Source organism: Populus nigra, chromosome 13 (genome assembly GCF_951802175.1).
Source record: "Populus nigra chromosome 13, ddPopNigr1.1, whole genome shotgun sequence".
Lineage (NCBI taxonomy): Eukaryota > Viridiplantae > Streptophyta > Magnoliopsida > Malpighiales > Salicaceae > Populus > Populus nigra.
The window spans coordinates 3650333-3676300 of NC_084864.1; the positions used below are offsets into that span (position 1 = coordinate 3650333).

At 33.0% G+C, this 25968-nt stretch overlaps 3 protein-coding genes across 4 annotated transcripts; 2 read left to right on the forward strand and 1 right to left on the reverse strand.

Moving 5' to 3' along the window:
• Positions 1 to 784: 784 nt before the first annotated feature.
• Positions 785 to 2659, forward strand: LOC133671506 (uncharacterized). The gene is made up of 4 exons (XM_062092276.1): positions 785 to 1420; positions 1571 to 1795; positions 1883 to 2054; positions 2145 to 2659. The coding sequence occupies exons 1-4, from the start codon at positions 785 to 787 to the stop codon at positions 2657 to 2659; spliced, it is 1548 nt and encodes a 515-aa protein (XP_061948260.1).
• A 579-nt stretch (positions 2660 to 3238) lies between these two features.
• Positions 3239 to 7210, reverse strand: LOC133670557 (2-carboxy-1,4-naphthoquinone phytyltransferase, chloroplastic). Of its 2 annotated transcripts, none has more exons than XM_062091072.1 (12): positions 7036 to 7210; positions 6799 to 6924; positions 5845 to 6109; positions 5590 to 5693; positions 4956 to 5027; positions 4706 to 4844; positions 4353 to 4459; positions 4156 to 4255; positions 4003 to 4041; positions 3802 to 3912; positions 3651 to 3716; positions 3239 to 3547 (listed from the first exon to the last, which is right to left on the reverse strand). In XM_062091072.1, the coding sequence occupies exons 2-12, from the start codon at positions 6882 to 6884 to the stop codon at positions 3494 to 3496; spliced, it is 1143 nt and encodes a 380-aa protein (XP_061947056.1). In that variant the 5' UTR covers positions 6885 to 6924; positions 7036 to 7210; the 3' UTR covers positions 3239 to 3493. The 2 variants fall into 2 exon arrangements, with proteins under 2 accessions (XP_061947056.1, XP_061947055.1); XM_062091071.1 differs by having other exon boundaries at positions 3239 to 3533; positions 7036 to 7209.
• Positions 7211 to 15765: 8555 nt separating this feature from the next.
• Positions 15766 to 20835, forward strand: LOC133671690 (ABC transporter G family member 1-like). The gene is made up of 8 exons (XM_062092524.1): positions 15766 to 16329; positions 18242 to 18321; positions 18587 to 19051; positions 19157 to 19243; positions 19357 to 19482; positions 19592 to 19783; positions 19868 to 19954; positions 20036 to 20835. The coding sequence occupies exons 1-8, from the start codon at positions 15975 to 15977 to the stop codon at positions 20693 to 20695; spliced, it is 2052 nt and encodes a 683-aa protein (XP_061948508.1). The 5' UTR covers positions 15766 to 15974; the 3' UTR covers positions 20696 to 20835.
• Positions 20836 to 25968: the final 5133 nt, after the last annotated feature.

The following is a 25968-nucleotide window of genomic DNA, read 5'->3' on the forward strand; positions in this document are numbered from 1 at the left end:
TAAACAGTAGACTGTACCCTAAAAATGGATGCATGCTAACACACTAGTAGTCTAGTACTAATAATTTACTGGTTATTTCAAAGTTAAGTTCTCCAAATCTCCCAGTAGTTTGCATCACTAGTTTATCCTTGTATATTTTATATTTTATGAATATTTTATTATGGCATTAGTATCTTTTCATCTTGCACTTGACTTCCCTAATCCTTTTTACTTGAATGGGTTATAAATTATAATGGAAAATCAAGGAAACAAGAGAGGAAAAACTATGTTTTCATTCTTTAAACCAAACGAACAAACATCAACCAGTAAAGGACATTCTCCTTCCAATGTTGATGTGTCAAATCGTAGTGAACAACCCCCTTTCAAATCTCAAAGAGTTGAAATTGATGTTAATACTTTTGAACGAGATCCTGGGTTACGAATTCCAGTGTAGAGACATCCTATTAATCAACAAGATGAAATTCGAAGAGCTTATATCAAAATGGGTCCATATCAACCTAAGTTAGCAGAGTATCCAAGGACTGAATCAGGGAGACAATATCGTCGATTTCAGTACACTTGGTTTGATCAATTTCCTTGGTTAGAGTACTCTCCATCAAAGGATGCAATATTTTGTTTTCCATGCTTTATTTTTTAAAACAAAGTGCCTCGTCATCTCACATTCACCACCGAAGGCTTTAGAAGTTGGAAGAGGGTTAATGATAGGGTTAGATGTGCACTTTTGATGCTTGTGGGTAGTCCCACTTCACCACATAATAATGTTGTGAAATCTGCTGAAGATTTAATGAAAGTAAGAAGACATATTGATAAAGTGTTGAATGCACAAACTGTTGAAGAAGTTCAGAAAAATCGGTTGAGACTTATGACAACAATTGAAAGTGTTCGATGGCTTAGCTTACAAGCATGTGCATTTAGAGGTCATGATGAATCTTTAGCTTCTAATAATCGAGGTAATTTTTTGGAGATGATAAGACTTATGGGGAGACTGAATGTTGACATTGATGATGTTGTCTTAGAAAAAGCTCCGAAAAATGCAAAGTATACCTCGCCAACTATTCAAAAAGAGATTTTGCATATTCTTGCGAACAAAGTGAGGAAAAAGATTTGTGAAGAAGTTAGAGATGCAAAGTTTTGTATTTTGGTTGACGAAGCCAAAGATGCATCAAATAAAGAACAAATGGCTATTGTTTTGAGATTTGTTGACATTCAGGGTTTTGTACGAGAGCGTTTTTTTAGTATTGTGCATGTTTTAGATACTACTTCTTCAACACTTAAAAAAGAAATTTGTGATGTGCTCGCTCGATATAACTTGCATATTTTCAATATGCGAGGTCAAGGGTATGATGGTGCTAGCAATATGCGTGGCGCATGGAATGGACTACAAGCTCTATTTCTCAGAGATTGTCCTTATACATATTATGTACATTGTTTTGCTCACTGACTACAACTGGCATTAGTTGCAGCAGCTGGAAATGAGATTTCTATTTGGTTATTTTTCTCAAAATTGACAACCATTATCAACCTTAATTGTGCTTCTCCTAAACGTCATACCGAGTTACATTCTGCTCAGGCTATAGAAATTGCACATATGGTAGCTACTGGAGAACGTAAGACTGGTAGAGGGGCTAATCAAATTGATAATTTACATCGAAGTGGAACTACTCGCTGGAGCTCTCATTTTGATTCTATTTGCAGCTTAATAGATATGTATGGTGTAACTATTACTGTGCTTGAAAGTATTGTTCAAGAAGGATCTTCTAATTCTATACGTGGAGAAGCTGGTGGTTGTTTGATTGTGATGAAATCTTTTGAATTTATATTCATCTTATATTTGATGCATAAAATAATGGGGATTACTGATTTACTTTGTCGAGCTTTGCAGCAAAAATCTCTTGACATCTTAAATGCAATGGATCTTGTATCAACTACTAAAGCATTGCTTCAAACTTTAAGAGATGCCGGATTTGATCTTCTCCTTGCAAATGTGCAATTTTTTTGCACAAAATATGAGATTGACATACCACATATGAATGCTTCGTATAAAAAGGCTACAGGTCGTTCATGTCAACAATAAGGTTCAGTGACAGTTTACTAGCATTATCATTATGATATATTTAACTCAACAATATATTTTCAATTCGAAGAATTAAATTCTAGATTCAGTGATGAGACAGTAGAACTCCTTGTACTTAGCTCTGCTTTAGAACCTAAAGACAACTTTAAATCATTTAAAGTTGATGCTATTTACAAGCTTGCTGAGAAATTTTATCCTGAAGATTTCAATGAACAAGAGATGTATTATTTGAGATCTCAGCTAGAGCATTATCAGATTGATGTGATTCATCATGAGAGCTTTCAGAATATGTCTACCATTTCTGAATTATGTCGAGGATTAGCTGAAACAAATAAGTCGCAGCACTATCATTTGATTGACAGGTTGATTCGTCTTGTTTTGACTTTGCTTGTTTCCACTGCCACTACAGAGCGAGGATTTTCAGCTATGAAACATGTTAAGACTATGCTTCGCAATAAAATGGAAGAGGAGTTCTTAGCAGATTCTATGATGATTTACATTGAACGAGAGCTTGTTGAAGATATTGATTCGGATTCGATCATAGATGAATTCTATTCTACAAAACATCGAAGGGTGCAACTTTGATAGTATATTTTATTTTTATTTTGAATTTTATGTACTTTAAATTTTATTTTTTATATATTTTATGTTATGTATTTGAATTAAAACTTTATTGTTAACTTGACAAATTTATATATTCAAGTGAATGATTAATTTTAAAAAATAATTTATATGTATTTATATCATAGCCCAGGATAAGAAAAATTCCTGGCTCCGCCCCTGACTATCACGTGAACATTTTTATAAATATAAGTGATCTCTCTATATAATTTTTTTTACAGGTCAGTTCAATATCTGTATCAATTGACAAGTAATTACATATTAGTTTCAGACATTTCTCATACCTTGATTTATGAAAGCAATTGCTTTCTTTCATAAAGAAATAAACATGACATGCATTGATCTCGATAACTTTAATTAATATTCAATTTTAATAGAATATTGACTAAGAACATTTAGAAACAATGTTTTAATGTAATAGAAATTTCATATTTATAATAACTTTATAATTTTTCATGCAAAGTATTTTTATTCCACATACTTTATCTTTACTCTAAATTAATTAATCAAATATTAGATTTATTAATCAAATATAATCAAAGATTAACAAAAATATCTTTATTAATAATAAATATATTCTATATTAATAAAATCAATACTACATATATCCAACCAATTACCTACAAGTCAACTAACACCTTAATCATTGCATTCATTTCCTTTCATCTACGGAAGCTAATCTCTGGTTCATTTTGGTTTGAGTGATGCTTGGAATAATACTTCAAGAGAAATATCCTTGAAATGCTCTAGCTGCCACGAGTCCAGAGGCCAACGCAGCCCCGAATAAGGCATGCAATCTCACACAGAAGTACTTTGCCATGAAAATCTTCCCTTTGTCCTGTAATATTCATCCTATTAGAATGATATGAGCATTATGTGGCATCAGGAGTTCAGGACCAGAGGAGGGAGACTGGAACTGTAGAGGCTTAAACTATCGTGTTAGTTTAGATCTCACCTTGTAGTTTTCTTCGACAAAGCCGACCACCAGCTTTCCCACAGGTAAGGTCAGAGAACAGAGAAGCTGGAATACCCATGATTCAGTCATTAAAGCTATAAGAGTTCGATGGTGAAAAGCATATGTTTTGAACAATTTGTTATTGCCTTACAATGCAAGCTAAAGGAAGAGCTCTGCTTAGACCAAAAGCAAATAGAAGAGAGTACAGCATTGCGACAGCTACTTTCACCACTCCAGAACCTCTTTCAGTGCCAAGTCTAACCTGCATAGAAGCTCAAACAAGACATTGATGCACTGTATAACTTAAGAAAAACAAGTAAACGAATGAATAAGGATGAGCCAATGTACACACCAAAGGGGAAAACTTCCCAACAGCCTCATCTTCTTCCACCTGACTTGCACAACATTTTCATGTTATTTTGATAATGCAATGCTAGTTATGTGAGTTTTGCAAAAACTCCACTGCTAAATGATGCTAAACTGAGAAAAATAAAAAGAAGGCTACCTGGTGAAAGTGACTACAGAAGAGTATTAATGTTGTTGTGAAGCCAACCAGGAGCGATGCAGAAAGAATTGTGCCAGTTAATGGAAGAATGCTCATCTCACTGTCAAACACACCAAGGCATATCAGCTATGTATAGAACAAGAACAGAATTTATGTAAAGCTGAGTTGGTGTTGGAATTTGAAGAAATAAAGTAAACCTTGTGCTGCCAAGTAGTAAGTAGAAGGCAGAAGTAGCGAAGGGGCCAAATGCTGCGAAGCACAAGGGCTCTCCTAATCCTTGGTAACTTAACCGAAATGGTGGGCACTACATCAGATACTAAGCTTCAGAAGTTCTTCCAAGATAAGAAAGGACATGTCAAAAGGAAACATGTAACTATTATGCCACCATGGAATTATATTTACAATTATGACTTGCCAAGCACAAGTGCTGGATCTAGGAGGCAGCTCAAAGCCTCAAATGTAGAACTTCTATAAAATTTTGTAACAGACAGGAGATTCAATTCTTCAAAAATGATTTAAACATTCCACAAACTAGAGAGATTTTTGTTACCTGATATACATAACCACAAAGAATTGCACAAGCCAGGAATAATATTGCATGGATGTTTCCTTCCCCCATAGATGTCCATGCCAGGCCCGCAAAGCCAAGGAGAAGTGATGAGTAAGCAGCAATAAAGGCCATTGAACGGCTTCCCAAAGCGATAGCAAAGCACAATTAGCTAGATCTTGTTTGTTTTCTCTTTGAATAATCTTGTTTTTCATCAGGACACAAAAGTTCATAGTTTCTATTAACCATTTACCTGCCGACCAAATTCACAACTGATTCTTTCTTGTTCTTATCTGCTCCTGTATCGAAATCATAAACATCGTTGCTGCCCATGGATCACACAGATGAATCTTAACAGCTTGTAACATGGTATACCCACGAGGATAGTTTTCTGATGGTGTACTTTATTTTTAGCAAACAGACAGCCAGTGAAATTACTCATTCTAGGAGATTTAGGCTACTGGTTTAAGATGCAAGAAAAATGAAGTTCTCTAAAGAGAGAACACAAAAAACACCACTCATCGAAGCCCCAAAGAGGAAGCTACCTCCTTTAGGCATCTCCAGGTCCTACAAGATCTTATATATGCTAGTTCAGCAAATCCCTTTGCAGGAACAAAGATTAGGTACCAGCTTCTAGAGTAATCGATGACAACTTTAGCAGCCAGAGTTAGCTAAACACAATCTAACTGTATGCTTGTAAAATAATAATAATAAAAAAACCTCAGTAGAGTGAATCAGCAGGGTAGTACATTCGATTAAACCACAAGAAAATGGAAGTTTGAAAATCAATGCCCACATGAAACAGTAGTCTGGTACAAGGTCTATTGCTAAGCTTGTTCCAACTTAATTTATTTTCAAATCACCCTCCTATTTTTTTCAGAACTCACCTTAGATTGAGCCAAGTTATGATAAGAATTGAAGAAACCAAAAGCGAAAAGTAGCGTCTTGCTGAAAAGATGCCTGTTTCCAAATAAGCAGCTGCACCACCTACCTGCTCCACAAACCATGAAATATGTAAGCCAGGAAAAGATGAATGAAGTGTGATGCACATCATCAACCATTAATCCTTAAAAGCATAGTCACAGAATCAATGTTCAAAGAACCACGCATTTGTTTGCAACTAAATATAAGGCAAAACTCACAGTTAGAGGAACCAAAGCAACAGAGTAAATAGGCAATTTGACTGCCCTCCATATCAAGGTTGCTTTAGGAACATCCTCCCCACTTTCACTTTCATATGCATTGTCAGCATAATTTGCTATACTTCCTGAAAAAGCCCGCCAACATTGAATTCCTTTCTTGAATTCTAACCGGCTTATACGAATCCCACAGGCAAAATTTTGGGCAGTACAGCAGCACATTAATGATTTTTTGGAAACATTTGAAGTACGAGCTCCCGGATAAGACCTGAGAAAGTTGGTAAAAAATAACAATAACAATAAAAAAAAAAGAGATTTGATGAAATAAACTATTAGTAAATGCAGAAACAATAGGCACGCATGATGTGCTCACTTTCTCTTCAGTTCTAAGGTAAAGTAGAGCAATTTAAGGAGTAAAACCATAATCAAGAAATGCAGTGCTAAGCAATAGAAACATTAAATACAGTTTGAACTACAAGCTACCCACCAAAACACCATCATTAATAGATTTCTAAGTACATCAGGCCAAAGGACATATCATTTCCAAATATTCTTACTGCATGGAATACACATCGTAACAGCACTGATTCTGGAGTTGTGTTTCACACCCAGAATAAGTTTCTTTAGACTCCAAACTCTCTTAGCTAGCAAAAGAAGCATCATCAATCACATGGAACTCAGTGAATGATTGATTGTATTACACAAAATTAATCCAGTCTACTGATGTGAATTTCAACAAAGCTCACCAATCATGCCATCTCAACATTTGTTAAACCTTTTGTTCAAACAATGTTTCAAATTTAGCAGAATCAATTGAAGTAAACTAAGAACTTATTAAATTATACTGAGCAATTTAAGTAAACAAATTAAGAATAGTGAGTTGATGTTAAACAGATGAATTAAGATTAGTCTCATAGTAACAAAAAATCAAGTACAAAAATGAACTTAATAACTTGCCTTGTTGCATAACTCTGCCTCACATGATAATATTGGAGTTTCTTGAGACTAGACCCCTGATGGAGGCTACAAAACGCTGCTGCCATTATTGCTATCAAATGAAGTATATCTTTCTTTAATGATTATCTACAAGTAGGAACGTAGAGAAGACAAGACATTCAGTTCGTCATTTAATCATTAATCCCTTCTGCAGGCGATGATAAACTAAACTAAAAAGAAGAAAAGAGAGAGAAAAACCTTGATAACAGTAAACCCTCTTGCCCATGCATCTCTCAGTCTCTGCCTGTCTGTGTAGGCTGCAAGAAGAGATAAGAGAAGGAAACTGAACTCCAATTCATCATCGTAAGAGAGTAAAACTGTAATAACAAGCTTTCTTTTAACAAGAAGGCAACAGTAGTAACTAACTAAAAGACAGGAGTTAGACTTCTCTCTTCTGCAAAATCCTGTCTTGGCTAATTGAGGGACCAATAAGATCCCAACATGTAAGCATGAGGATCAGGATCTAGTCTCAGTTGTCAACATGGCCCTACCAATCTTTATATCGTGAGCCATTTGAGGGCTTAGTTGGGCTTTTACGATTCTGATATGGTCTTGAGGTTTTTTTGTTTTTGTTTTTTTTCCCTTCTTAAGGTCTTCGGCACACAATTGCAATGAGGACATGGATATGTTTTGCTTGAAGGTTAAAACAAAGAGTAATGGCATTGTGTTTGCACTTTAATGACAGATCTATCTTAGATCTTTGTATTTCGTACCATTAGCAAAAAAATAAAATAAAATAAGAGGAAGGAGACAACCACTTATAGTCAGACAATAGTTCTTTATATTATATTACATCTTTATATATAATTAGATTTATGTTGAATTTCGAGTTAAATTTAATAAAAATCATATCCTATTCATTATTAATTAAATAATATAACTACTTAAAAATAATCCACTTATTCAGATGAAATTAATACTTTTTAAATTTGAATTAAATTATGTTACTTTATATCTCTATTTAGTTAACTTCTTAGATAAGATTTATAAATACGGTTTGTCAAACAAGAAGTGAATATTTTTTAACCAATTTATAAATTAAAAGGAATTAAATTATATATTTAAAATAATATCATAAATGTATTCTCAATTCAATTTGGCTGCGTTTGTTTCCGGAAAATGGTTTTCGAGAAATCGCTTTCCAAATTTTTCTGTATTTGTTTTTTATTAGGAAAGTTGGTCAACGGAAAACACTTTTCGCTCAACTGAAAACACTTTCCTGTCAAAGGAAAATTTTACTTGATTTTCAGGAAAGTATTTTTCTTTTATTTTGAACGAAAAACACTTTCAAAAAGTTGTGAAAAATTTAAAAATATCATATTATTTGCTGATTATGTTAAATTTAGTATTCAAACTTTTAATTGCTATATATTTTGTTTTAATCTTTTTTTTTCAAATTCATTCCTTAAAATTTGATTTTTCTATTAACTTTGATCCTTATTTTTATGATTGTTATTTATTTTTTTCTTATCATTTTTTAAATTGAAATTTTTTATCTATTAAATTTGATCCTCATTCTTTTGATTGTTACTTATTTATTTAAAATAATTTATAAAATTGTAATTATTATTATTTTAATTTCATCATCTTTCAATTTTTTTATCTGTTAGATTTGATCTCTATTATTTTAATTATTATTTATTTTGTTTGAGGTAATTTATGAAATTAGATTTTTTTTTCAATTATATTCTCATTCAACTTTTTAATTTGTAAGATTTGTTTCTTATTATTTTAATAAACTAGAAAAAAAATAAAACATCAATATGCTATTTTATAGCTCATTTTCCATAACATAACCAAACATTGGAAATTGTTTTCTAACTTATTTTTCATGATACTATCATACATCAAAAAAAAATTTACTTTTTCAGAATTCACTTTCCAAAAAAATCATTTTAAAAACAAATCTACTTTTCTGTAAATAAATGGGATGTAAAATAAAAATACTGTCCTTATTAGCATAGAAAAGTACAAGTCATTCAAATTGAAAAAAAAAAAAAAAGAAAGGGAAAACTTTCATCCTTGAGGTGAAAGAATATTGAAATGAAACCTTCGTCATTTAGCTTCAAGTTGCGTTTGATACAAAATAAATATTGATTTGAAGGAAGATTAATATTTTTTAAATAACAATTATGATCAATTGTTAAAGATACAAGGTTTAATTAGCTTGTAAGTATAACATAAAGAAATAAAATAAAAAAACTAAAATCCCAGCTAGTAGTCATGATTGGAAGCAGAAATAGTAAAAATGGAAATGGTGAAAATAAAAAACATTAGTTTGGGAGAGAACTTTCTTCCCATGCTCAAATGTTAAATCCACCCTCCAAATTAAACACCATTTTGTGAACAAATATCAATACCCCTTGACAATTACAGCCCTAAGATTAATTTTTATAAAAAGAGATGATATATGACATTATTTGTTGATTCCTTCTCCTAAGAAAACAGCAAAAACAGTAACTATGATTATTCGACTTCATCGTGGTGTGTATAGCTTGCCATAGCAATGGATAAGTGATCCGTATATTGATACAAAAAATATATTTTTTATCAAAATATTTTCTTTTAAATATATATTATGTTTTAGAGTTTGTTTTTTATGTTATGATTTTTCATCGCAAAACAATTTATTAATTAAAATTTTAAATTAAAATACCATTAAGGTAATCAAAATACAAATTCTACCATAGTTAAGGAGTAAAAAAAAATTCCTACTTGAAACTTACAAAAATATGCTGCACAACTAGATGGCTTTTAACCATAACCTTCCTTAATGATTTTAGGTATTGGTTTGACATGTTAGGTTGTGAAACTCGAATCAATTTAATATATTATCATCTCAGTATTGTTTTTTTAAAAGATTATTTTGAATTTTTTTTAAGTTAAACCATGTTTTTACTAGTCATTCAAATTATCTTTAGACTTGCTAAAACAATTGGGTCATGTTAGAGTAACTCCTATACAATTTAATTTGAAACCCAAGTTAAGTATAAAGTCAGGTTGGAATGTTTAAAGTGTAACCCTTTTAACCAGGTTTAATTACAATGCTAAAAAGTTCCCTGCATCCTAGACAATTTTTTTAAATTAAAAAAACTTGATCCGACCTATAACATAATGGGCCCACATTGCCTATACTCTTGGTATTATTATAACTAAGGATGAGAACACATTGTTGGGTTCAATTCCTTATTGTTTAGGCCATAACCCATATAAACTAAGAAAAAAAAGACCACGACTTAAAGCCCTTTTAAGGCATATAAGTGACCAAGTCTAGAAAGGCCAACTTTGACCTAATTTCATTATAAGCCAACATTTACAAAAGATAAAATGAGAGCTTTCGGTCACATACAGATAGATCTTTGTGCTTTAATTAGGCAATGATTTGTTACCCAATTAAGATGTGGTTTTGATATATTATTCTTGACAATGAGCTCTTTAACTTAGACAATGTTGATCATTGAGAAGCTTCCACCTTTAGGTATTTCTAAAATATCTAATTGATGAGATTTAACCATTTTTCTTTGTTATTGTTGATGAAGTCCATCATTGTGATGATGAATTTAGTGATTTGGTGTATATCCTCTAGCTGAGCTAGGAAAGGACTTTGTGATCTCATTATTTGAACTAATAGAAGAGTTTGATTAAACTACGATCCTATGGTTTTTCTCTATTGGGGTTTTTGTTGTAAAAATTCCTTATGTTGTGTGCTTATTTAATTTTTGCATTTAGTTTTTCATGATTGGTTAACCCTATTTTAATTATATAAAGAGGGAAAATAATTAAGACTTGTGGATTGTGAATTTAGTTATATTAACCCCTTTTCTCAATAAAGTGGTATCAAAGTTTGGTTGTGGAGATTGATTTTCTTTTACAACTAAAATGAAAAAGGAAGATTCAGGCATGATAAAGCTCACTCTCTCCATTTGTTTCCTATGAAAGACATTGATGGAGGATCACCTTTATTGCAATAATTTGGCTTTGGTGTTAAAGTATAAATGAAAGAAGCCTACCAAAATAAAGGAGGCAAAATGAAGATTTTGAAAGAAAATGAGTATCTTTTAAGTCCATTAACCATATTTCTCACAAACATGACCATTACAAAGTTTGGAAGATTTTGAAAGAAATATTTGCTAATAAGTGTGCATAAAACAAAGTTTTTGTGATCAAATACCTTGTGAATTTAAAGTACAAAGGGGGTAAAGATGCCTCGGTGCACAAAGTGACTTTCGAGGGTTTCTGAATTAGTTATCGTTGATGAATCATCGTTAGTTCCAAGCAAGGAATTGGCTGTTCCACACCGCATAACTGTCAGCTAAAGTGGGAATCAAAAGTTTAGGAGCCATATTCTCGAGACTTCCCTTCCCGCTTCGCTAAGAAAGCTTTTCCTTCTTCAAGTATTCCCCGGTACGGGTTGTTTGGTACTCTTTCCCTAATCGAATAAGCAAGGGGTGAGCAGTGACTAACTATGGACTTTTCTCGCTTCCTGTCTCCCCGGTGGCCTGATGCTGGAGTGGCCATGACCATATCTTTAGTCTTGGGCTGCATAGTGTTCGAGTCTCCTCAGAAATTAACTCTAAAAGAGTTGCTTCAAGATTTTGGGACCTTGTAGACCATGTGTTCCACTTAAGGGAAGATAAGTTTACTCCACAAAGAAGAAAATTCTTGCCCGGTCGCGGTACGACACCTGAACTCGAAGCTACGATCAGATCCGATTGGATCTGATCAGTTCAGATTCCACAGATTCAGCCGATTTGGTCTGGTCCTATCCGACCTAACCCCAGAACTTAGAATGGTCAGCGTGTTTTGAATAGTAGAACGGAAAGAGGGGGCACCTTTTCGGATATGGCTTGGAATGAAAATCGTTCTTAAGTTAGCCAATGATATACAAGCACTAATCCTATTGAGTTTATTGTCAGATAGTTGTGAGACTTCGATGGTGTCACTTAGTAATTCTACTCCAAATGAAAAGCTCACTTTAAAAACAATGAAGGAAAATATTCTTAAAAAAAAGATGAAAAAGAGATACACTTACGAGTCTAATGTACTTGTTATAGATAGTCAGGGTAGAAACCAAAGTAAATTTTATCGTGGAAAGCAAGATAAAGAATCCAATGATAGAAAAGGCAAATAAAAACCTAGAGGAAGATCTCAATGAAGGAATGGATTAAATGTTATTATTGTAATAAGTCTAAGTACATCCTACATTGCTGTTAACTTTGGTTAAGTTAGAATGAGAAATTAAAGGATGGCTAGTGTTATGAAAATTAAAGACATCTGGTTAAAACCAATACCAAATGCATGTTATAACTCAAAGATGCTAAACATGTGGATGATATGCGCCTATACTTGATCTCTATAAGTACACTTGGTAAAAAAAAGGCTATCATAATTATTTTAGAGATAGTAAATGGAAGCACTTTAAAAATTCTTTGATTTTTTTCTAAAGAGAAAAAAAATTAATCTTTATATGTCATAAGCCAAGGTGATTAAGAGGAAAATGAATGCAAATAAAGATGGTTTTACTGATTAATGATATAAGCAACTTAAATTCTTGAGTGAGAAAAGGTCTTCACATCTTTACCAAAGAAGATGAACACTTGCACTCATTTTTTAGTTGGTAAACAACATAAATTTGCATTTAAAAGATCACCTTCACATGTTCTTGATTTGATTCATACTGATATTTAATTTATGACTGACAAGTCTCTTAGAGGTGATTTATTCCTTGTTAGTTTTATTGATGATTATTGTTTAAAGATTTGGGCCACTTATTTGAAATCTAAAGATTAGGTGTTTGATGTATTTAAAGATTTTCTTGCCAGAGCCGAAAGGAAAATTGGTAAAAAACTAAATTGTGTTTAAATTGATAGTGGTGGTGAATACAAGGATCTTTTTAAGAAGTATTATATGGAACATGGTATTAAGGTCGAAAACATAGTTTAAAAAATTAACAACTAAATAAAGTGGTTGAAAGAATATAAAACCATTATTGAAAGAATTAAATGTATGCTCTCTCATATAAAGTTGTCTAAATCCATTTAAGGTAAAGCAATGAAGACTATAGTTGTCATGATCAACATTTCTTTATCAATTTCTCTTAACTTTGATATTCTAGAGAGAGTGTGGAAAGGAAAAAAAATGTTTCTTATGTATACTTAAAAATGTTTGGTTTCAAGGCATTTATTCATGTTCCTAAAGATGAAATGTCTAAGCTTGACAACAAGATAAAGTAATGTGTTTTCTTGGTTTTTGAAGAAAAAGAGTTTGGATATAGGTTATGGGATACAAAAGAGAAGAAATTTGTTATAAGTAGAGATGTTGTCCTCTTTAAAGATTAAAACATTGAAGATTTTGAACAAAAAAGAGAAAATAAAGTTTACTAATTTCATTCATTCTAATTCTTATCCAAGACCTACCATACAATTTCCTTTGATACCTTTTAATTATTAAGGAGATTTTCAAAATGATGATAATTGTGGTTTGCCTTTTAAACTATTAGTTGATGATCCTAAGCTAACTAATAATGATGATGATGTTGTTATTCCTAAATAGGTTATTCAAAAAGCTCTAAATGAGCTACAATTAAAAAGGTCCACTAGACCTTACCAAGCTTCTACAAAATATTCTTCTCATAAGTGTGTGTTAGTTATTTCTGAGGGAGAGTTATAATGCTTTGGTGAAGCTATGCCATATGAAAAGAAAAATGAGTGGTTGAAAGCCATGCAAAAAGAAATGAAATCCTTATAAGAGCATCACATTTTCAAGTTAATGAAGCTTTTTAAAGGCAAAAGAGCATTTAAGAAAAAATAGGTGTTCAGGTTGAAAATTAAAGAAAATCTCTCACAATCAGGGTACAAGGCAAGATTGGTTGTGAAAGATTTTAGTTAGAAGGGTATCGATTTTGAAAAGATATTTTCACTTATGGTGAAGATGTTTTTAATTCGAGTTGTGCTTAGTTTAACTACTAATTTGAATCTTGAAGTTGAACAACTTGATGTGAAATTTTTTTTTCTCCATGGTGACTTAGATAAGGAGATCTATATGGAGAAGTTTGAAGGGTTTAAAGTAAAAGAAAAAAACACTTAATTTACAAGCTAAAAAATAGTTTGTATGGGTTGAAACAAACTCTAAAGAAATGATACAATACGTTTGATTCTTTCATGGTGGGGCATGGTTATGGTAGGACCACTTTTTTTTATATGTGGATGATGTATTGATTGTTGACTATTATGCTAAGAAGATCCAAAATTTCAAAAGAAAGTTAAGCAAGTCTTTTACAATGAAAAACTCAAGATTTAAAAAATAAATTATTGGCTTGAAGATTACCAGTGAGATGAAAAAGAGGAAACTTTGGCTATCTTAGGATATATATGTTCAAAAAATACTTAAGAGATCCAACATGAGCAAGTTCAAATCTATTTATTATCCATTTGCAAGTCATTTTAAGCTAAGTTCTAAACACTGCCCTACAAATGATGAAGAAATAAAAGAGATGAATAAGGTTTTTTTTATGCATAAGTAGTTGGTTACTCAATGTATGTCATAACTTGTATGAGACTGGATTTAGCTCACGTTGTTGGTATGGTCAATTGACTTCTCATTAATGATGGTAAAAAACATTGGTCAACAGTGAAATAAATACTTTAATATTTCAAAGGTACTTTTACTTTCAACTTATATTTTGGTAATGGTGAACCTATACTAAATGTATACATAAATGTAGATTTGACTAACGATGCTGATGCTAGAAAGTTTACATCGAGATGCTTAATGACTTTTGTAGAAGGTGCAGTTTTATGGTAGAGTCTAAATACATTGCTCTTATTAAAGAAGTTTTAGATGAAGAAACTCTTACACGAACTTGACCTAGTGCATGAGAACTTTATGTTGCACTATGATAATTATAGTGTGATCCATCTCATTAAGCATCTTACTTTTCATTCAAGATCAAAACACATTGATGTTAGATACCAATGGATTCAAGATGCTATAAAGATGAAGTCTTTTGTTGTTGAGAATATCTATACCGAGACAATGTATTAGATATAATGAACAAGCTTTTATCAAGAGAAAAGTTTGAGTTTTATAAAAGGCAAATAAGCTTAGTGGAGCCCCTTAAATGATTCAGAAGAGGGATAATTATTGGGTTTTGATCCATTCTTTTTTGGGCCATCACCCGTATAAACTAAAAAAAATAGGGATGAAGGCTTAAAACCTTTTAGGTCATATAAATAACTAGGTATAAAAAGACCAACTTTGGTTTATTTTCATCGTGAGCTAATATATACGAAAGAAAAAGAGGAGAAGGAGAGATTTTGGCCAAAAAGTGAGATAGAATGAAGAAAAAATGTGTTCTTCATCTTTGTGCCTTGATTATCTAATGGTGATTTGTTAATTGATTTAATGAAATTTTGATACAATATTCTGAATGATGAGCTCTTCAACTACACAATTTTAATTGTTGCAAAAGCTTTCCCTTTTGGGTATTTACAAAGATCTAATTAATGAGATTTAGTCATTTTTCTTCGTTGTTGATGATGAAATCCATTCTTACGACAATAAATTTAATATTTTGATATATATCTTGCAACTAAGTTAGAGAAGAACTTTGTGATCCTATTAGTAAAAAAAATTAAGTAGACTGTAATTCCGTTGTTTTTTCCACACCAGGATTTTCTATATTAAAATTTATATTATGTGCTTATTTAATTTGGAGAAAAGAATTGAGACTTTAATTAGGTTATATCAATGCCTTTTCTCAACACATTATTGATAATGATGTCTCAAACATTATGCAGAGACAACTCAAAAGAATCATATCTTGAACCTCTGTGATGAAAAATATATCTTAAAAAAGTCACACTTGAAGGTCATAAGCTTAATATAAGTATCATAAATTTTGATCCTGGTAATGAATTTACGGTCAAATGTCACATGATTTTGTTCTTATTCAGCTCATATCTTAACTCTTAACAAAAATGGAGTTATCCCTCGACAAAAGAGAGAGTAAAAATCTCCCTAAAGTCACAAGTGGCCTTCTTTTCCTCCATTTACGAGGGCTCTTAGTTGTCTTTACGTGCTCTGTACAGAGATTCCACACGCCAATTCCTTTAAGCTTAGAACATCCTTAAATCACAATGCATAATCCCTTTTCACACAGCATGATTAAGTTGCCAGCTGACGGAAAGACTTGCATGGCTTCTTCATCACCTAGCTCCAACTACGAAACAGACCACAGTGCATTGTCTCCAAGTGACGAATTTATGGAGGCAGTTGACTTGGAAAATGGCCCAGCCTTTGGAAGCTGTCGGGATGTCCACCGGAAGGATGTTTCAATAACATGGGAGAACCTTGGGGTGACAGTTTCCGATAGGAAACATGGGTGCAGATCCATTCTTCAAGGACTCACCGGCTATGCTCGGCCTGGGGAGGTCTTGGCAATCATGGGTCCTTCGGGCTGCGGCAAGACTACTCTTCTTGACGCACTAGCTGGTAATTTTCCTTGCCTCTTTCTTTTCTCCAAGAAACTCTTCAATTATTTTCTCTTTGATCACATGCATCGATTTCTTTTTTCCGGTGATGGAATCAAGGAAATGTTTGCAGCCTTCACGGGTGTTAGACACTCCTGAAATTAGATACTGCATGATTAATTAATTATATTCATGCACACATATCTCTATACCAATTATTGAGTTGTCAAGGGGATAACTATAAACTATATATATATATATATATAAAGATTTTATTGTATATATATTAATTATTAATTGAGAAATCCAGATTCTTGAATCCTTTTTTTTTAGTTTAATCCTTGTGTTTGTGGTTATTGATTATGTTTCAGACTTGATTGCTACAATCAATTAAGAAAGAGCCAAATAACTTTATTTATTTATTTATTTTGGGATTGAATTGATTTTTTTTTTTTAAAACTCCATCCATGTTTTGTTCACCACCAGCTCCCTACTACTCTTTCACTATCTTAATCATCAATACACCATTTTTTAAAAAACATTTCTAGCCATCTTTTAGGTTTTGTCAGAAACAAAAATACTTAAATTATTTCTTATATTTCCACGAAGTGAATTTCATTGAACCCTTCTATAGGGGTGATTATTGATTGAAGGCATCGTTTGTTTGTATTTTTTTGAAAATGATTTTGTTTTATTTTAAATTGATTTTTTTTATATGTATTTTTCAAATTTTTTGATGTATTTATATTAAAAATAATTTTTAAAAATTAAAAAAATATTATTGTAATATATTTCATCTTTATTATGATGCCAAATAGGTTCAAAGCATAGTTTTAAAATCCGGCTCGACGAGTCGACCTGGGACCTGGGGCTGAAACCAGATTGGGTTTATGAAAAAATAAGAGTAGTTAAAAACCTGGTTGACCCGGTGAGCAAGTCAAAAATCCGGTTGCAACCCGTTTACTATTTTTCTATTTTTTACTAAAACGACATCGTTTTGATTTATAAAAAAATTAGAATTGATCCAGGTAACTCGATCAAAATCTAATAACCTGATAAAAACCCGTAACCCGAGTCTTGAACCGCGTTTAAAAATATTGGTTGGAAGCCAATTAACCAAGCCATTGGACATCTAAATTTTCTAAAGCCAAGGCCCAATGGCCCTAGTTCCAACACATTCTAAGAAAATGCTATGGTGGGTTGGAAAGTGATCATATTGAAGTTTTCCCGTACAATTATAATCCCTTTGCTCCTTTCTTTTTTATAAATTAAATCATGTCTACCTTATGAAAACAATCTTATGTCGTTCTCAAATACATTTGCTGACATCAAATTTTGTCAGGAAATATGTTCCCCACAAAGTGTTGTTACTAAATCCTGAATTTTTATGCATGAAGATGAATTGTATCGCTAAAAGATTTTAGCGACAAATCTGTGTCGCCAAAATCAACTTGAGATTTGACCTCTGCAATATTGTCACTACAACCCTGTTTGGAAATGGAGAGATAAAATTATTTGTGAGTAAAGGGATATATATAACGAAAATTTTCAAACGAAAGCAGCATGAACACATACATAAAATAAATAATTAAAAAAATTGCATTAAATTACTACCAATTCCATTGTGTGTGTTCGTATTGAATCCATTAAGTTATTACTCCAAGCACATTAAGAATATATTTTTTTTTCGTTTCTTATATTTGTTTTAGGTTCAAGGGAAATTATTTAGTCAAGAAACTTGTATATTAGTTCAAGAAAGCATTGTGTAATTGTTGAGAGATGGATTGTACTTGATCAACAGTTCAGAGCAAAAAAAAAGAAGAAAAGAACATAGAGATCCTGTAGACAGCATTAAGAATTTATCTTACTGATGAATTTTTCACTCTTCAATGTGCTGTAAGCATAACTCTGATATAATACAGTACTCTTCCCAGGGAGATTAGATTCCAGCACAAAGCATACTGGAGAAGTTCTAATCAATGGTCGAAAACAGCCATTGGCATATGGGACTTCGGTATGAAAACTAGCCTTTCGAACTTCAAATTGTTGCAGAGTTCTGATCACTGATATTAGAAATTGATCCTAATGCTAGACAGAGCTTGATATACATTTTACTTGAATTAATCTCTTCTTGCTTCTTTTCTAGCTAGGCATTCAATTTGTACATGCCCTTGTGTTCACATAAACTTTATTTCATGTTCGATTCCCTTCTTCTGATCACAAGCAAAATGTGCTTTGGTCTCACTAATGTACGATCCATTTATGTCTTGTCAACTTAGGCTTATGTGACTCAAGACGATGTTATAACATGGACACTAACTGTAAGAGAAGCTGTCTTCTACTCAGCTCAACTCCAACTACCCAATTCAATGTCATTAAGCAAGAAAAAAGAGCGAGCAGAGACGACAATAAAAGAGATGGGGTTACAAGACTCAATGGACACAAGAATAGGAGGATGGAGCAACAAGGGCCTAAGTAGTGGGCAGAAGAGGAGAGTGAGCATTTGCATAGAGATTTTAACTCGGCCGAAGCTTCTTTTCCTCGACGAGCCAACAAGTGGACTTGACAGTGCTGCATCATATTATGTCATGAAACGAATGGTAGATCTTGCTAAGCAAGACAGAATGACAATTATTGCATCCATTCATCAACCTAGCAGTCAAGTCTTTCAGCTCTTTCACAACCTATGCCTTCTGTCTTCAGGACAAACAATATACTTTGGTCGCTCTGATAGAGCTAATAAGGTACATTTATGTCAATATTTCATTTGCCATCAAATTATTTTAGGAAAATTATTTCAGCTCTTAAAGCTCTAAATAGCTCATGACGTATTTTACTTTTGATTGTAGTTTTTTGAATTGAACGGTTTCCCTTGCCCGAGTCACCAAAACCCATCTGATCATTACCTACACACAATCAACACAGATTTTGATGAGGTTTGCACAGTGAATCGTGACAAATTAATCTTGCTTGGAGAAATTGCTGTTTTCGTTTTATATTCTGAATATATATCATTTGTTCTTGGCTAAGATAATTTGTTTGTTGTTAGGACATGGATCAAGGTTTCCATGCAAAGAAAACCACCGAGGAAGCAATCAATTTTCTTGTAAGATCTTATAAATCATCACATACTTGCCAGCAAATCCAAAGACATGTAGCAGAAATATGTAGCTTGGTGAGTAGGGCTATAGACACATTAAGTAGCAATGAAAACATAATATTTTCAGCAGGCTAAAGTTTTATACTTGTTAATGTATTAGTCTGCATCTCTATATGCATTTTAGGACAGGGAAGAACTAAAGAAGGGCAGCCAGGCTAACTTCATTTCCCAGTGCCTTATTCTCACAAGAAGGTCTTTTGTGAACATGTATCGAGATCTAGGCTACTACTGGCTCCGTCTGGCCATTTATATTGCGTTATGTTCAGGCTTAGGATCCGTTTTCTATGACATAGGCTCTGGTTACAGCTCGATACAGGCAAGTATAATGTCATTGTTTGTTTTAGTGTGAGAAATTATTGCCTGTGAAAAAAAATTAAGTCATGATTGTTGTGCTTCATAGGCAAGAGGTTCACTGCTTATGTTCACTGCTTCCTTCTTGACAATTATGGCTATTGGGGGTTTCCCTTCATTTGTGGAGGACATGAAGGTTAGTTCATAACAACATATCAAGCATTCTGTCCCTGGAAGTAGTAGCATTTAGCAAGTAATTACTTCCATTTCAAGCCAGGTTTTTCAACGGGAAAGATTAAACGGACATTATCAGTCGGCTGCATTTGTTTTCAGCAACACAGTTTCTTCAACACCCTTCTTGCTTGTTATATCTTTGATTCCCGGAGCAATAACTTACTACCTTGTTGGCCTCCAACAAGGTTGCGCACAGTTCATCTACTTTGCCTTGACACTCCTTGCTTGCATGATGCTGGTGGAAAGCCTAATGCTGATTGTTGCAAGCATCATGCCAAATTTCCTGATGGGTCTAATAACAGGAGCAGGGATCCAAGGGTTAATGATACTAAGTGGCGGTTTCTTCCGGCTGCCGCATGATCTTCCCTTAGTTTTCTGGAGATATCCGTTATACTACATTGCTTTCCATAGATATGCGTACCAGGGGCTCTTTAAAAACGAGTTTGAAGGACTGACATTTCCTAATGGTCAGGTGCTGCAAGGAGGAGGGCCTGCTTACATCAAAGGTGAAGAAATTTTGAGAATTATATGGCAGGTGGAAATGCGTTACTCGAACTGGATGGATCTTGCCATGTTATTTGCAATGGTAGCTTTCTATCGGCTCGTGTTGTTAATTGTACTTGGAACTGTTGAAAAGTTTAAGCCTATAATTAGAGAAATCAAGTTTGTTTTTCTTAGTAAAACAAAAAAAAATATTAGTTGATCGATATTCTAAGCCTTTAGATGGAGTTAGATACTACCGGGATGATTTTATATTTTAAGATGTTTTTTCAAGTAATTGTATTTTGAGTTTGAAATTGTACATATTAGTAATTTTTTTAATTTTAATTTTTTTAATTTTAATTTATTTAATTAAAAAAAGGAGAGTAATTTTATGTCTATTATTCCATCTGTTCTCTCGAATCTAATTGCTTTTAGAGACCATTTGTTTCCATGGGAAACAAATATTTGGTGACCAACAAAACTCAATTCACTTGTTATAGATCCCATCAATTTTTATATTAAAAATGCAGGCTAACTAAAAGTAACACAATGCTGCTTTTAGCTGTGGAGAGCTCCATTGTTCACTTAAGTGAATAATAGTGACGGGAGACTCCAAAACTAAATGCATTGAACCGAGTCTGATCCAGTAAAAAAAAAATTCAATTTTATTTTTATTTTTAATTGTATTTTATTGATGATGTACCATTTGCAGAATTTGATCATAATCCCAATTTTATTCCTGATTATATTTTACCTAATGTTATTGCGCACTTAAAAAACTAAGAAAACTATAGTCCTTGTCGGATGTATTTCATACGTGATGCAATTGTAGATAGTTTAATTGAACAATAAAAAATATTTTATATAAAGTATTATTTATTTCATGATGTAATAGCAATGGTTAAATCTACAATATTTAAATTAAAAACCATTAATATATATATATATATTAAAAAAATTATTTTATAACCTCAATTTCAAAAGCATTCTTAACCAAACACATTAAACTATTTTTTGTTCAACCTCAATTTTAACCAAAGTTTTAACCAAACACGTATAAATACTAAACCAACCTCAACCAAAAGTACTTTTTATAAAACAATTTTTTTTCCAACCACAACCACAAAAGTTACTACAATACCATACACACTTGGGAATATAAAGTCATTCTTTTATATATGCTTCTATCACATAATCTCATTGAAAATCTCATGAAATAAGAAACTCAAATTTAACTTAATTTATTATGAAAATAAAAATCAAAGTTTAACAACATATTACAATTTTGTTTTTCAAATTTAACACCATATTGTGTTGGGGAGTTGATGATTGTTGATGCCTTTGTAACATACAAATAATATTGGATTAAATTTGTTTTTGTATTTTAAAAGTGTTTTTGGAAAAAAATTGATCTTTTTCTTTACTTGAAATTAATTTCTTTTGGTGTTTTCAAATCGTTTTGATGTACTGATGTCAAAAATAATTTTTGTTATGTTTATTTACGTAACATAGTTAATTAATATATGTTGTCGTCATAATTTTATAGAGGTTCGATAGAAGTCATGGATGATCGTTCATGGATGTATTGGGACTCACCCCAAGGATTGCGGAGGATGGAGGGGTTCAGAGTTTTATTAATTTCGCAACATCTATCCCGATGAATTTTACTGATAGCGGTATTAGGTGTCCATGCAGGAAGTGTAAAAATTTAAAGTTTCTGCATCAAGATGTTGTAATGATGCATCTTCTAACCAAAGGGTTCATGGAGGATTAGTTGTGTTGGTATGCACACGAAGAACTATTTGTTGCTCCTTATTCTTGTTGGTCGATCATACTGATGGTTTATAACTTGCCACCGGGGATGTGTATGAGGTTGGAGTTCATGCTTTTATCTATAGACATACCAGGTTCGAGCAGTCCGGGGCGGAATATAGATGTTTGTCTTCGACCGTTGATTAATGAGTTGACGTAGTTATGGTCTTCTGGAGCTTTGATTTATGATATCTCAAGGAAATAGAATGTTGTTATGAGAGCGGCTTTGATGTGGACTATCAATGATTTCCCAGCTTATGAAATGGTTTCTGGTTGGAGCATGCATGGAAAACTAGCATGTCCATATTGTATGGAGAACAATAAGACATTCACGCTATCAAACGGGGGTAAAGCTTCTTTTTTTACTGTCACCATCGTTTCTTGCCACCAAATCACAGGTATAGAAATAACAGAAAGGATTTTTTTGTTGGCATAGTTGAAAAGGATGTTGCACCCCCACGTCTTTCTGGTGAAGAATTGCATGATGTTGTGTCAGAGTATAGTGACATTGTGTTTGGTTTCCAATCAGATAAGAAGAAGTTTCCTAGTTTTGGTTTGACCTATAATTAGGTGAAACGAAGTATCTTTTGGGAGCTTCCTTATTGGAAGACCAAAATTCTCTGTTATAACCTTGATGTCATGCACATTGAAAAGAACGTGTTTGAGAATATTTTCAACACCGTCATAGATGTGAAGGGGAAGAGAAAGGACAATATTAAGGCTAGATTAGATGTAGCGTTGTTCTGTAACCGTAAAAATATGGAGTTGGTTTGTGATGGGTCACGGGTCGCAAAACCAAGAGCAAGCTTTGTGTTAGAGAAAAACACACAACTACTAGTCTATAAATGGCTTAAGAGTCCGCGTTTCCCTGATGGACATCCCTCGAACATATCAAGGCTGGTTAATATGGAGGAATGCAGATTATATAGAATGAAGAGTCATAACTGCTATGTGTTTATGCAAACACTCATCCTATTAGCTTTTCGTGATTTGTTGCCAAATGGGATATGAGTTGCACTCACGGAGATCAGTTATTTCTTCAAAGATATATGCTCTAGCAAGTTGAATGTTGATCACATTGAAAGGCTTGAAACGAATATCATCGAGACAATATGCAAACTTGAGATGATATTCCCTCCATCATTTTTTGACTCAATGGAGCATTTGTGTACATTTACCGTTTGAGGTAAAAGTTGGAGGACCGGTCCAGTACAGATGGATGTATCCATTGGAGAGGTTAGATATTACAATTGTTATGTAATTCATAATTAAATGTTTTTTCATTTTTTTAATTGATAATTTTTGATTAATTCTATATATACAAGTACTTGTTCAATCTTAAAAAAAGGTTAAGAACAAGGCGCATGTTGAGGCGTCAATATGTGATGCCTATATTGTTGAGGAGATCTCAACATTTATCTCATACTATTTCGAACCTCATTTGAGAACGAGGATCAACCATGTTCCACGGCATGATGATGGTGGTAAAGTGCCTTCAAATGAAAACTTGTCAATATTCTCCAATCTTGGACGACCCACACCTAAAAATGTCATAATTAAATATTTTTCTGAAATAGAGTTCAGACAAGCACACAATTATGTCTTATTTAACTATGATGAGCTGAGATCTTTTATTAAGTAAGTAGATGCTTGACTTAAAGTATGTCAAGAGTGTACTATTTATATATTGTGATACCATAAACTCATATAATTTGGAACAACCTTGTAGGCAACATCAACGATACTTACTATCTAATAACTCACAGCTGACTGAATCTCAGATCTTTCAATTATAAGACGAACAATTTGCCATGTGGTTTAAAACACATGTAAGTCCTATCACAAACTCATTATTTCTTGCAATATAATTAACTGTACGTCAATACTACAGAATATCCATTTATTGATTATTGTTGTATTTGATATACAAGGTTTATCAAATGAGAAGCAGTGCCGCTATTTCACTGTTTTTACTAAGCTTGGGCCCTGAAAAAAAATCAAGTGCTATAACGGGTATTTTGTCAATGGATATGTCTTTCATACTGAAGAATACAGGCATGGAAACAACGATGTTTGTATTAAGGGATCGACTTCTAGTGAGTTTGAAGTTGACTACTACGGTAGATTGGAAGAGGTCATCGAACTGCAATATCACAGTGAGCAAAATATAATGTTTTTATTCAAATACTATTGGTATGACACAACTGACAGAGGAATCAGAGTAGATCCTCACTGTGGTCTGATTGAAATCAACTCAAAAGCTAGACACCTCAACATAAAAGATGTCTTTGTTTTCGCAAAGCAATGCCAACAAGTTTATTACACATACACCCCTTCCTTTAGAAAGGACCGATCAAGAGTTGATTGGTTATCCGTTTTAAAAACCAAGCCCAGGGTTTGTGCGAGGTTGTTCAGGATGAGAACGAAGACACAAGTGTGATAGATGAAGTCTTTCAAGCTAGTGAGTTGGTTGAACCATACCGAGTTGCTCCTTCGATTGACTTAGAAGAAAATTTGAATTTTCATGTTTTCAATGATAATCTTGTTGATGTTGACGCAAAGGAGTTGAATGCTGTTTTGAGCTTTAATGGACTAGAGAATGTTGATGAAGAAGATGATAACCACATTGAAGAGTGTGATGAAGTTGATAACAATTCAATTGAGGATGAAGATGAAAATTCTGACTAAATATGTTGTAAAGCCTTATTTTTTATGATGTGATATTATGGATGATATTTTGAAACATGAAAAATTTACTTTATAATTGTTTGCTCTTGTTATTGTGTTGTGCGTGTTGTAAGTTTGCAATTCAAGCTTTTGTGCAGAGGATAGACAGGCAATACAAACAAAACTTGTAAAAGATTGACAGTTTCACTGACGGCTTGTTACCTGTCGGTATTGTACCGAGAGTTGCAAAAAAATTACGGCATTTTGCCACACTTACCAATGGCTATATCGACGGAATGGTACCCGTTGGTATTTTACCAAGAGTTGCAAAAACATTACAGCCCTTGCCACATTCACCCACGAATATACCGACGCATTCACCTACGGATGGCGCACATTCCAACGCGCATGATTGTCAGACTGCCTGGTCGGTCAGCACATTTACCGACGAATTTGCCGACGGACGCGACAAATCCAATGCGCGGGTGCTCTGACACACAGTTACAGACGGATTTGCCGATGGACGTCGAAAAATCTGGAGGGATTTTAAAAAATTTAGTGCACATTTCAAAAGAATACCAACTGAAATTACCAACGGAATTTAATGCCACCGCCCAAAAAAAATATTATTCTATGTTCCGTCGGTAAACCTCCAATATAAAACCAACACCCCCCCTCCGCAGTTCATTTTTTCCCGGCTCCTCTAATTGTGGTTTTCAATCTTTTGTGTCTTTCATTGTATTTTTATTGTTTTGAATGTAGTTTTCAACATATTAAAAGGTATGATTCTCCTTTCTTTATCTTTGTATTTTTTTACTTTTTTTTGTTATAATTTTGATTATTTTTGTGGTGTTCTTCGTTTTGTATATTGTTTGTAGATCAAATCTTGAAATCAACACCCTATAAGGTAAACATTTTTCATTCCTAAAGTCTTTAGTTTTTGCTTTTGATTTGTTCAATTTATTTTATTGTTGGTATTGCTATAATAACTAAAAATTTTGTTAAATATGAATT

Bases quoted from the DNA above. Each gene is read 5' to 3' on its own strand.
- LOC133671506 (XM_062092276.1), top strand. From the start codon at position 785: ATGAAAGTAAGAAGACATATTGATAAAGTGTTGAATGCACAAACTGTT. The intron at 1,421-1,570 runs GTACATTGTTTT...CATTCTGCTCAG, and splicing joins ATTGTCCTTATACATATTAT to GCTATAGAAATTGCACATAT. The intron at 2,055-2,144 runs GTCGTTCATGTC...TTCAATTCGAAG, and splicing joins TTCGTATAAAAAGGCTACAG to AATTAAATTCTAGATTCAGT.
- LOC133670557 (XM_062091071.1), bottom strand. From the start codon at position 6,884: ATGGCAGCAGCGTTTTGTAGCCTCCATCAGGGGTCTAGTCTCAAGAAA. The intron at 5,028-5,589 runs GTGAGTTCTGAA...ATCCATGGGCAG, and splicing joins ATAACTTGGCTCAATCTAAG to CAACGATGTTTATGATTTCG. The intron at 4,042-4,155 runs GTAGCCTTCTTT...TGTGCAAGTCAG, and splicing joins TCTGTAGTCACTTTCACCAG to GTGGAAGAAGATGAGGCTGT.
- LOC133671690 (XM_062092524.1), top strand. From the start codon at position 15,975: ATGCATAATCCCTTTTCACACAGCATGATTAAGTTGCCAGCTGACGGA. The intron at 18,322-18,586 runs GTATGAAAACTA...TTGTCAACTTAG, and splicing joins CATTGGCATATGGGACTTCG to GCTTATGTGACTCAAGACGA. The intron at 19,955-20,035 runs GTTAGTTCATAA...ATTTCAAGCCAG, and splicing joins CATTTGTGGAGGACATGAAG to GTTTTTCAACGGGAAAGATT.